At 39.0% G+C, this 11,774-nt stretch overlaps 1 protein-coding gene across 1 annotated transcript in view; it reads left to right on the top strand.

Moving 5' to 3' along the window:
• fam135b (family with sequence similarity 135 member B) overlaps positions 1-11,021 on the top strand; it is a 97,760-nt gene extending 86,739 nt beyond the window's left edge. The window contains exons 14-20 of the mRNA XM_015398285.1: positions 3,059-3,225; positions 3,321-3,412; positions 3,501-3,598; positions 5,566-5,717; positions 8,746-8,856; positions 9,421-9,534; positions 10,701-11,021. Of these exons, the coding sequence (XP_015253771.1) occupies positions 3,059-3,225; positions 3,321-3,412; positions 3,501-3,598; positions 5,566-5,717; positions 8,746-8,856; positions 9,421-9,534; positions 10,701-10,906 (940 nt within the window). The 3' untranslated portion in view covers positions 10,907-11,021. The remainder of the gene's footprint in view (positions 1-3,058; positions 3,226-3,320; positions 3,413-3,500; positions 3,599-5,565; positions 5,718-8,745; positions 8,857-9,420; positions 9,535-10,700) is intronic.
• The last annotated feature ends 753 nt before the right edge of the window (positions 11,022-11,774 follow it).

Genomic DNA, 11,774 nt, shown 5'->3' with positions numbered 1-11,774 from the left:
TGTGTAGCCTGGTCCCAGAGGCTCCGGATGGCTTTACCGTATGGACAGGAGAAGCAGCGCAAGTGAAGTTAGACACTGCCATTCGACAAACTGTGGTAATTTATAAATGTTTTAAATCAGGTTGTTCCGGATTAGCCAGCAGGTGGGTCCAGATCTAGACCCTGGTCCGCTAATCGGTGACCTCTGGCCTATAACTTAACGCACGTAAGGCGATATATTTTAAGTATCCATCCTGATATTTTTTTGATCATCCTCTTTGAGCCTAAATAGAAGGACAGCACTGGGCGCCATTAGTTGACACAGACAGATACTGATACAGCTAAGATCTGCTGAACTGCTACCTTTAGTGCAACTGCGCTCGGAGTTCAACACTCATTCACCTCCAGTTTCGGCTTGTTGACCAACTATACTCATGCACAGAAAAGCTATTTTTACTAAAGATCTAAGCAAAAACAAACCTTCTAAGAAAACTTTAACAAATACTTCGCTAGCTGGATGCCATAATTGTATGCAGTGTAAATTACTAGGGTATAAATATAAAATAATGTTATTCTGTAATGGTAATGTTATTTAATTTGTTTTTTAAGACCTAACTAATGTTTACAAAGAATAATCTGCAGCAAGTTTGATGCTCCGAGACCTAGAATGGCAGGCTGTGGGATTTGAACTTGCAGCCTTCTCAGAACACAAGGGTCCTCTGTCCAATCTGAGTCATACCCACTGCTACAGCGATAACAGCCAAGCTCTAATTATCTTGCTTATTTGATGTTGTCCAAGAGGAAATTCAAAATGACTAACATCAAAGCCCAGAAATTAAATTTATAAAAAAAGTGCATCAAACACTGCAGGAGAAGGAGGCTGACGCCTGCTATAGGAGCTGGCAGTTACTCCCACCTGGAAAGTCTAGCACAACAGAATGAAGAGGGGGCTAAATTTGAAGAGGGAAAGTCAAGAAGAGGTGAAACGCCTCCTGAGTGTATTAAATCACATCAAAGAGCGTGAAGACAAATCCTCCCTGATTAGCTGTGAGTTTAGGAAGTGCAATCGGATTTGTTTTGACTCCTGTGCAGCTGGAGTCTGGAACCTGGCGGGATGACAGGCCCCAACTTCAAGGAGCTTATTTAGGAGTGTGAAAATTTTGCTTAGAAGCTTTGCTTCACCTCAAAGTGGGCAACAGAACTGTGCTACCAAATAAGTAGCAGAATGCAAGCGCTGTGTTTTTTCACATTTTAAGTGAAACTTTAATAAAACTGCACCCCTCAAATATTCGACATCTACGGAGTCCTTTTTATTAGCGTTGCACTGATAAAATCGGCGAGTACCAACAAATAGGGCAACGATAACATTTTGAGAGCCGAAAGTTTATTCAACTATTGTCACCCATTCCAGGTAGGCAATAAAAAGTTCTACTGGATTCAGTTTGTTTTAGTCTTTTTCCTGCTTTACAAAGGTAGGCAGCAGCTTGACAAAGCCATGATGGCAATTATTTTACATCCAAGCAGTATGCAGTTCTTCATATATACACATCAATTTCAAACAGATGGTATCAGTATGGGCCAATACTGCACAGCAAGGTATCGGGTATCGGTATCAGGCCCAAAAAAAACAAAAAAAAAAGGCATTGGTGCAAGGCAAGGCAAGGCAAAATTATTTGTATAGCACAATTCAGTACAAAGACAATGCAAAGTGCTTTACATGATTAAAATACAGGAAAATAAAACAGAATAACAGAATCAAAGCTAGTAGGAAAAATAAATAAAATAAAAAATGCAGAAACAAAAAAGAATATTAAAAACAGTTGGACTAAAGAAAATAAAAAAGTTGATCTAAGGATGTTTCATGTTTCAGTGCAACACCACTTTTTATTACAATTTAGGATTGGTGAGTCCCTGTCTTTATCTTGTTCAAAAGTTCCAAAATAGCATTTCTTGGCCTACAGGTACTGACTCATGTTAAGTCAAATAAAGATGTTAAATAATTTGGGGGTGTGCTTTGGTGGCACAGTGGATAGTACACACGACCCATGTATGGAGGCCTTAGTCCTTCACGCAGGCGACCCGGGTTTGGATCCGGCCTATGGTCTTTTTCCGCACATCTCTCCCTCTCTGATGAGCCCCTTCTGCCGTAAAAACTTTTAAAAAAAGATGTTCTTTCTCTTTTTTCTTCTTCTGTTTTTCTGCTCTATTTACATTGCAGTGTCCATATAAACTGTAAAATATAATTATAATAAAGCAATTTATATGCATGAAACAAGTGTAGCAATATGGCAATTGCCATACTGCTCTAGCCTGACGTAGTCCTACTAATTTCTAGTCAGAATATGAGTCTGATACTGCTCCATAGAGCTGTGATTATGGGGCGTGTTTCGAACGAACCAGGAAAAAAAATGCCTTTGCACTCAATTGAATAGACCTACAACCAATAAGAGCAACGGAGTGCGTGACGTATGTTAAGCGATGCATAGTTGTTGTCAACAAAAATCAAAGCGTGCAGTTGCACGCCTAGAATAAGAAGATGAGCCTTGATCGCGTTTCTCTGTTCCTCTTTTAAATTTAATTTGCTGTCAATATCTTCTAGAACAGACCTAATAGCAGAATCTACTCACCTCAACCCTCCAGCGGCAGCCATTGTTGTTGTCACCCAAGCGCGCTTTGGTCACATGGTTGATTACTTTACTGTTGATCATCTGTCCATCATCGTATAAAGCCCGCCCTGACAATTTGATTGGCCCACCAGAGAGTGGGTGATCATACTCGCGCTACTACTGAGCAATGCCAGACCGAACTTCCCGAACCTCAAACGTTGTGGGCGGGACTAAGTTCGGAATGGCACCCAGGCTATTACTGCTCCACTTGTGAAAGTAAAATCTGTTGGGCTCTTTTTGGCATCAAGACAATTATTCTTATTGCCACATCGTCATACAGGACACTGTAAAAAAAAAAAAAAGATGTTAAATCTCCTTTATCAACCCCAAAAACCTTTCGACCACATTTAGACATCAGCTAGTGTGTAAACCACCCGATTTTCAAGGACCACTTTGTTCTTCCTGTTTCTGTAGTTTCTACAAAGCCAAAGACGACCTTCTGAAAGAATTAAAGTTCCAGGCTAGCTTGTACAGCGACGTTCCTCTCCTCGCGTCAGATCTGCCCTACTTTCCTCCTGAGGAAGACGATGAGGAGTTCGAAGATGGCATACATCTTGTAGTTTGTGTCCACGGGCTCGATGGTGAGCCGCCCTCCTTTTTTTCTAAGCAAATGTCTTTCAGTATACCAGACGAACCTCATCAAGTCCCTGAGCTGAACCTCCTCTCTCTCCTGCAGGTAACAGCGCAGACCTGCGTCTGGTCAAGACCTTCATCGAGCTGGGTCTGCCGGGATCCAGGCTTGACTTTCTTATGTCTGAGAGGAATCAGGTGGGAAGAACAATGATTGTCACATCAGAGAGCAATTCACAGTGCGCGTATATGGCTGTGCAGTTTATTCCAGTAATTTTCCCCACAGGCGGATACGTTTGCGGATTTCGACACCATGACAGACAGGCTCCTGGACGAGATTATTCAGCATATCCAGCTGTACAATCTCACCATTGGTAGGATAAGGTCAGTGGCTAAAGGTTTCTAACAAGGAAATAACAGAAAAAAGGAAATCTGTCATTTGATTTTACCAAAGCTAACGCCATTCTAAAAAAGATATTACATCCACATCTGTTTTTCGTTTGTTTGTCCGCTTTGTTGCACGATATTAAATTGAATGAATTATTGTATTGTAAACAGTAAAACACTTGTTGTTTAATGAAAGATAAGCAGAGATTGCATGGTGGTGCAGTTTGTTGCACTGTTGCTGTCTTTTGGTTAGGTCCTGTTCTTTTTGCATGAAGTTTGTTCTCCCTGTACATGTACGGGTGTTCTCTGGGTACTCTTGCTTTTTTCTACTGCCCAAAATCATGACTATAATGATAATTTATGACTACCTGGGTTATGTCCAGGGTGTACCTTGCCTTCTGCTCAATAGCGTAACGACACAACAATGTGTTTGGGTATAAATAAGGTCCAGTCAGTCAACCTAGTATCAGGTGGGTTTAAGAGGAATTTTTCGCACCATTACATCTGCAAAGAGATGTCCTAGTCCACAATTTTTTAGGGGGCCAACCAGGTGTCAGTGACGGGGCCCCTATAAGGTCGGGGGCCCCTAAGCAACTGCATTCTCTGCCTACCGATAGTTACGCCGTTGCTTCTGCTCATAGACTGCGGAAGATGGACACCAAGACCCTGATGGATAAGTGGAACGAAACATAGAAAAAGGACAGAATTTAAAATAAAAAAACTTCAATTTAATTTTTTTATGGTACCATATCAATAAAAATCTAACTTTTTAACTTTAAATTGAAATTTGAAAAAAAAAGAGTCTAAATGTTATTCAATATTTTCTTAAATGCAATAAAAGCAAAGCTGCTCCAGTCCCCAATGTCATGAGCAAGCTGCCACACATTGCTGTGAAATTAGAAAAGGTAAAGGATTTTAATAGAAAATAGCAAAAAACTACATAAAAATAGTTGCCACAACAAAGACGGATGGGGAGAGTGGTTTAAAGGAACAAAAAAAGCAAAGCTGAAAAGACCCAATCTGTCATACAGTGCCTTTAATAAGCATCCTAAATGTCCCACATTTGCTGTTTTAAAATCCACTCACAACACTTGGTAGGGTTGAACTTAGTGCCAGAGTCCTAATTTCTAGGTGGTAAATTGAACAGATCTGTGTGAGAGAGTGACCAACATCTTAAAGCCCATTGTTAATTTCCATTAGTTTGTTTTGGTCTTTATAAAATCACTTTTGTTAAACACATTCTGAAACTTAGTTAACAAAACTGTGTTTGGCCACCAGGTGGCAGCAAAGCTTTACTTTAAAGCCAGACCTATAGAAGGAGCAGAATTGGTGTATGTATGAAAATATATTGACCTAGTATGAATAAATGACAGAAAATGGATGAGAAGCTCTTATCATACGTTGCCAATGAGCCTCTGACTTTCACATGATAGACCGTGTTCCTTTATGCAGCACTTTGCTGTCGAACTCTAATCAAATTAAGCTATTCATCTTCTTTCTTAATTGCCCCCAATGTGCCAATTTGTTGTTATGTTTTTTTTTGTTAGAGTTTCCACCCAAGTTTCTCCAACTCTCTTTTATTGTGACGTATTCTCCTGAGAGTTGGTATCAAAGGCAGAAAGCAGCGGACTGCCTCAGCAGCATCTGCTTTTCTCAACATTACCTCTATATTTAGTTTGGAAGGAGACAGATGAGGGATTGTAAGCATGGCTGCAGTATTACAGTAATTAAACTAAGTGACAGAAACAGCTTGATGAATCTAACATTTCCCTCTGCTATTAGTTCATATGTCCTCTAAACTCGGCTCAGTTGTCAGTGTCTTTGAGAATGTTCAATTACCAGTTGCTGCTGTGTGAAGCTGCTGAGTGGTGTCATGGGTCAGCAATGCTGGAGGATATTTTTTGCAGCCATCCACTTGAGGTGTTGGTTTCTCTGTCTGATAGTTGTTTCTCTCTGGCTTGCAGCTTCATCGGCCACTCTCTGGGCAACGTCATCATCCGGTCCGTACTGACGAGGCCCCGCTTCCGCTGCTACCTGCCCAAGCTGCACACTTTCCTCTCGCTGTCCGGCCCACACCTGGGAACGCTGTACAACAACAGCACATTGGTCAGCACAGGTAGGGCCGCCTTTCCACACTGGGGAACAAAAAATAAAATCCAGAAACACAGCTGGCTCATCTGTATGTACACATCTCTGTAAATATGACAGGTTTCCATGTCATGAAATGCTGGGAACGTGACCAAAGCAATGAAATTACCAAAATGTATTTAATGTGTTAATTAAAAAACAGGGATGTCTGGATGCAACTTTTTAATTTCCAAAACAATACGGATATTACAGCTTTGGGAATTGGCCAACGGGATATTAGCCAGTATGATATTAGCACAAATCATAGCAATTTTTATTACTTGTTTTATACTGTAGAAAGGAGGCCATGGATTAGCGGACGGCTGATCCAGACCTACCTGCTGGCTAATCCAGACCAAACCTCATTTAAAACATTTATATATTACTGCATTTTGTTCAACGGCTGTGTCTTAACTTCACTTGCGCCTCTTCTGTTAATATGGTAAACCCATTTGTAGTGTCCGGCACCAGACTATACGTGATACAAATTATCCAATGAGCTGCTGTCAGTCTGGGTTGCTGCTGCTGCAACTTTTAGACTCAGCAGGCAAACGTGAGAAGCCGGTCGATGGGAAAGAAGGAGAAGATGATGAGAAAGTGTGGACTGCTGGAAGAACTGTGGTGAACTGGTGAAAGAAAAGTGAAATGGTGCTCAAAGATGACCCTGAACATTTAGAGGATGTTTGGTTCAACCTGCTGCTGTGAAGCAGGATTCTCCACCATGAACAGAATCAAAAATAAATATGGATCCAGGCTCAAAATGAGCATCTTGATATGTGCTTTAGAATGGCTTAGTCTCCATTTAAAGCCAGGTTTAAAGCCTTGCAGGGCAGCATAAAGCCCACTGCTCTCATTAAGACATAAAAAAAGAAAGAAAATAAACCTTCAGTTCAGGTGTTTTATAAAATATGTGAATCAGGAAATTGTTCTCTACTTAAAAAAACACTTTAGATTTCAAAATTTTTTATTTTATTTAATTTATTTTTAATTCAATGTATAACATGAACGCATAAACACTGAATTTTATTTCAGTGTTAAATTCTGTTTAAAGTAACAGATTATAATAAAAAATTTCTCCGGATCTTTACTGGTTTATTTTTAATCAGTTAGCCCTGAATGTGAGAAAGGCTTGGTCAATTAATATCACCAACAATTGGAACAAAAGTCAGCAACAGAAGGTATGAAAACAACTGACCCATGTAAAATTAACCAATGCGTTACAGAAACGTTTAACAGAAGCAGATTGATTCTACCAACATGGGGAGTGGCAGCCTAGTGGTTAGGGCAGAGGGCTTGGAATCCTGAGGTTGTGAGTTCGAAATCCACTCCCACAGACTGCCTCTCTGGCTCTCTAAGCAAGACCCTTAACCCCTGATTGCTCCCCAAAGGGGAAGGGTTAAATGCAGAGATAATTTCTTCATTGTGAGATCAATAAAGGTCAATTTATTTATTTATCTTTTTATTTAAATCAGAGATTTTAGATGCTGGCGGAAAAAAATCTGATATCAGTTTTTTACTAATATTAAACCGACATCCAACGTTAATATTGAATCGGGACACCCCTAATTAAAAACATATTTATTATTTCCTACTCTGCAAAAGCTTTTTGGACCTTGTTTTAATTCAATTCAATTCACTTTATTTATATAGCACCAAATTCACAACACATGTCATCTCAAGGCACTTTACAGTTCAACCAGATCATACAGTCAAATTGATTCAAAGTTTTCTATTTAAGGAAAACCAGCTGATTACATTGACTCAAATACAATCCCTCACACTAAGCATGCTTGTAGCGACAGTGGAGAGGAAAAACTCCCTTTTAACAGGAAGAAACCTCCAGCAGAACCAGGCTCAGTGTGAACGGCCATCTGCCGAGGCCGACTGGGGTTCAAGGAGACAGAAGCAGAGATAGAAAAAGAAGCTGTAAAAGGCGGCCCCGTCCAGGAAACACACAGGCACATGAGCTCAGAGCCAGCTCCCATGTCAGAGGATGAAGAGAGCACATCCAGCCAGTCACGGTCAGAGAACCAGGAGTACACTGGAAAACAGGACGATCAGCACAGATTGATTTATTAAGCAAGAGTAGACTCTTTTAAATTATTGATCTTCTTTTTAGAAGATTCTACTCAAAACAAGATAAAAACACTTTCTAGTGATCAGTGGTCTTTTATTACTTCATGGGTTATGTCCAGGGTGTACCTTGCCTTCTGCTCATAGACTGCTGAAGATGGACACCAGGACCCTGACGGATAAGTGGAAAAAAAACATAAAAGAAGGACAGAATTTAAAATAAGAACACTTCCATTGAATTTTTTCAATGGGCCCATATTAACAAAAATCTATTTTTAAATCTTTTAACTTTAAATTGAAAAAGAAAAAGTCTAAATCACATTTGATCTTTACTTTAATGCAAAGCAAAGCGTCTCCAGTCCCCCTGGTCATGAGCGATTTTAGATGCTGGCTGAAAAAAATCTGCTATCAGTTTTTGGCTAATATTAAACCGACATCCAATGTTAATATTGGATCGGGACAATCCTAAATTATTTCCTACTCTGCAAAAGTTTTCCTTCTAACCAATTAAAAACTTAGAACAACCAAAAAGCATTTTGCACCTGGTTTTAAGATTAATATATTAAGCAAGAATAGACTCTTTTAAAATATTGATCTTTTGAGAAGATTTTTCTCAAAACAAGATCAAAAACACTTTTCTAGTTATCAGTGGCCTTTTATTGTGGGAAGCTGAGGTCTAACCTGTGCACTAATCATGGTGTCTAATCAGCATCTTGACATGGCACACCTGTGAGTTGGCATAGATTGTCTCAGTGCTCACTATCACAGATTTAGACTGGTTTGAGGGAAATGCTTATATAGTGTATGTGGAAAAACTTTAAGATCTTTAAGTTTATCTCATAAAAAACTGGAGCAAAACCAAAAGCTTAATGTTTTGTTTTTGTTTTGCTGAGTGTAGAATCAGATAGTGTAAAGTGTTTTATGTCTGTGGGTTTGTTCATTAGGTCTTTGGGTGATGCAGAAGTTGAAGAAATCTGGATCCTTGCTGCAGCTGACATTCAGAGACCACGTTGATCCACGGAAAACATTTCTCTACCTCCTGAGTCAGAAACCAGGTACGATATGAATGCGGCCCGAACAAAGGCAGCATGCTGACGGCCGCGCTTTACAAGCGGCATCCTGAAAGGCACTCTTTTCAAATATTCATAAAACCAAGTTGTCACTTTGTCTATTTTGTTTGTCAAAATTCTGCGAGTGTCAGCTTGGAAACACACACACACACACACACACACACCAAAGAGCTGCGTGACGCCTCCCCACTGAGGGCTCGGAACAAAGCAGCCGTTTGTCACACAGGCATGAAGAAGATAAGCCTGAAAATGCTACCCCCCCCCCCCATACACACACACACACACACATATATCCCCAGAGCTGTGGCTGACAAAATGATCCAAAGGCCTGTCAACTCAACATTGAAGTGTCTTAAAAGCGTGCCAGTATATAACAAAAAAAAGCAACAACACACCTTTATCATATCAAGCCTGTTGCACTTGGTGATTGTACTTTATGTTTTACAACTGATTTCTTCCCTTACTTCATCTCGCCCTACCTCTGTCTGCCTCTAACACTTCAAAACAAGCAGCCGTTTCATTTGTTTTTTGCTTTTATGGGGCTTTTAGGGCTGCAGTACTTCAAGAACGTGGTGCTGGTCGCGTCACCTCAGGACCGATATGTTCCTTTCCACTCAGCCAGGATAGAGATGTGCACAACTGCCCTGAAAGACAGAACTACAGGTCAGAAAGTGATATTTTGGAACTCCATAACCCTGGGTTGTCAAAGATATGTTATCTGTAAATATATTTTAGTATTGCCTTGTGATATTATTATTTACACTTTTTATTTTTACAATTTTTTTCATTGTTATGTCCTCAAAACCTATTCAGTTTGAAGCTCCAGTTGTTTATAAATATGTTTCCTGGATAGCTGAAGTGCAATGGGTAGCCTTCTGCAGCCTGGATTACGCTGGAAAATAACCAAAATATAGATTAGATAGAGATAGATTAGATAAAGATAGACTTTTTTTTCTTAAAATAAGTGCATTTGCTCTTGGACTGAGGAGGTAAAAGAAACATCTTTTCAATGACAATTAACATTTAAAATAAGAAAACACAATTTTCATCTTATTTCAAATGCATATTATCTAATTATCTCATTTTAAGAATAATAATCACTTATTCATGTCTCTAACTACGTTGCTTTCTGTCTTATATCTTAGGGTTAGGATTAGGGTCAGGGTCAGGGTTAGGGCTAATTGTAATTTATATTCTACATTCGTGAATGGTGCGTCAGATGCGCATGCGCATACCACGAAAAAAACGTCCAAAACGTATGAAATTACGGTGCATAACTTTTCGTACGATTTCATACGCACTCATAATGAGAATAGGTTGATACAACAGTGGAATAAACAAAAAATAAAGTGCTTAAGATATCAAAAAAATAATTTAAAAAAATCCATCAAAAAAGTCGCATCGGATGATGAGACGCAGGGTTCAAAGCTTGTGAAACGGCTTATAGTCCCTAAAATTAGGGTACTCTTTTATGAGATGTCATTATCGGACGTCGTTGGGCGTTGTTTATCAGGGGTGAAAAAATCCCCTGTTCTCTTAGTTTATTGCATATAATATATTTATAACTGTCATTCAGGGCTGGTCTGATGTGGAACAGTTAAAGGAGTATAATGCGTTTGCAAGGAAGGTTAGTGTCATAGTTGCTGCTTCCCACCAAATTTATAAACATAGTTTGAACCTTTGATGTTAGTTATTTGGTCTTTAAATATTGCCATTGGGTGATATTTCACCTTTAAACAACCTGCATAAAGAGATGGTATTTTAACATTTTTAAGGCGACATCTTCCGTAAAAAGTTGTTAATGTGTCATTCCTTGTTTTGTTCTAAAGGGCCTGTTTACACAGAGATGATCAACAACCTCCTTCAGCCAGTTGTGGAGGCCAAGGAGTGCCGACTGATCCGGCAGAACGTGTTTCATGCCCTACCGAACACAGCAAACACCCTGATCGGCCGCGCCGCCCACATCGCCGTCCTGGACTCTGAGCTGTTCCTGGAGAAGTTCTTCTTGGTAGCGGGTCTCGACTATTTCAAATAGAAGTGGAAGCACCACTGATTAACCAATACCTATGCTCACAACGGCTTGAAGCTGGAGGGTACAGACCTCACTGTTACTGTATACATGTACATATTAGGAATGTAAAAAAAAAACCAAAAAGGTCAGAGCTGTAAATCCTACCTTTTGACCTGGTTATCCATTGTTAAAGAGAATTATTGATGTGTCTGATGTGTAACTGTTCAACACAAGATGTCTGATGGCAGCGATCAGATAAAAATGTTTGTCTGCCTTATGAGTACACTGAAAAAAAATCTAAATCTAAGTCTTTTTTTTTTTTTTAAATAAGTGCATTTATTCTTGGATTGAGGAGGTAAAAGAGACACATGCCAACTGAACAAGACAATTTACAGTTAGAATAAGAAAACACAATTTCATTGTCTTATTTCAAAGTGCATATTATCTAATTGTGTTATTTTAAGAGTAAAAATGCTAATTCCATTGGCAAGATCTCATTAACCTACTCAAAGTAAGGGTAAATACACTTAATTTAAGACATTTTACTTTTTCTAGATCTGTTTTCCAGTGTATATTCTCAGAAACACATACACTGGAAAAACGATCTAGAAAAAAGTAAAATATTTCTTAAATTAAGCGTATTTACCCTTATTTTGAGTATGTAAATGAGGTAGTTTGCCAATGGAATGAGTATTTTTACTTTTAAAATAAGATAATTAGATAATATTAACTTAAAATAAGACAATGCAATTGTGTTTTCTTATTTTAAGTGTAAATTGTCTTGTTCCATTGGCAAAATGTATCTTTTACGTCCTCAATCCAAGAACAAATGCACTTATTTTAAGAATAAATAACTTATCTAGATTTCGATTTTTTTCAAGTGTACGGAGCA

The sequence above is a fragment of the Cyprinodon variegatus genome, unplaced genomic scaffold (assembly GCF_000732505.1).
Source record: "Cyprinodon variegatus isolate N-32 unplaced genomic scaffold, C_variegatus-1.0 Scaffold923, whole genome shotgun sequence".
In the NCBI taxonomy this organism is placed as follows: Eukaryota; Metazoa; Chordata; class Actinopteri; order Cyprinodontiformes; family Cyprinodontidae; genus Cyprinodon; species Cyprinodon variegatus.
The sequence above is the reverse complement of the archived record's forward strand: the minus strand, read 5'-3'. Positions and strand labels throughout refer to the sequence as shown.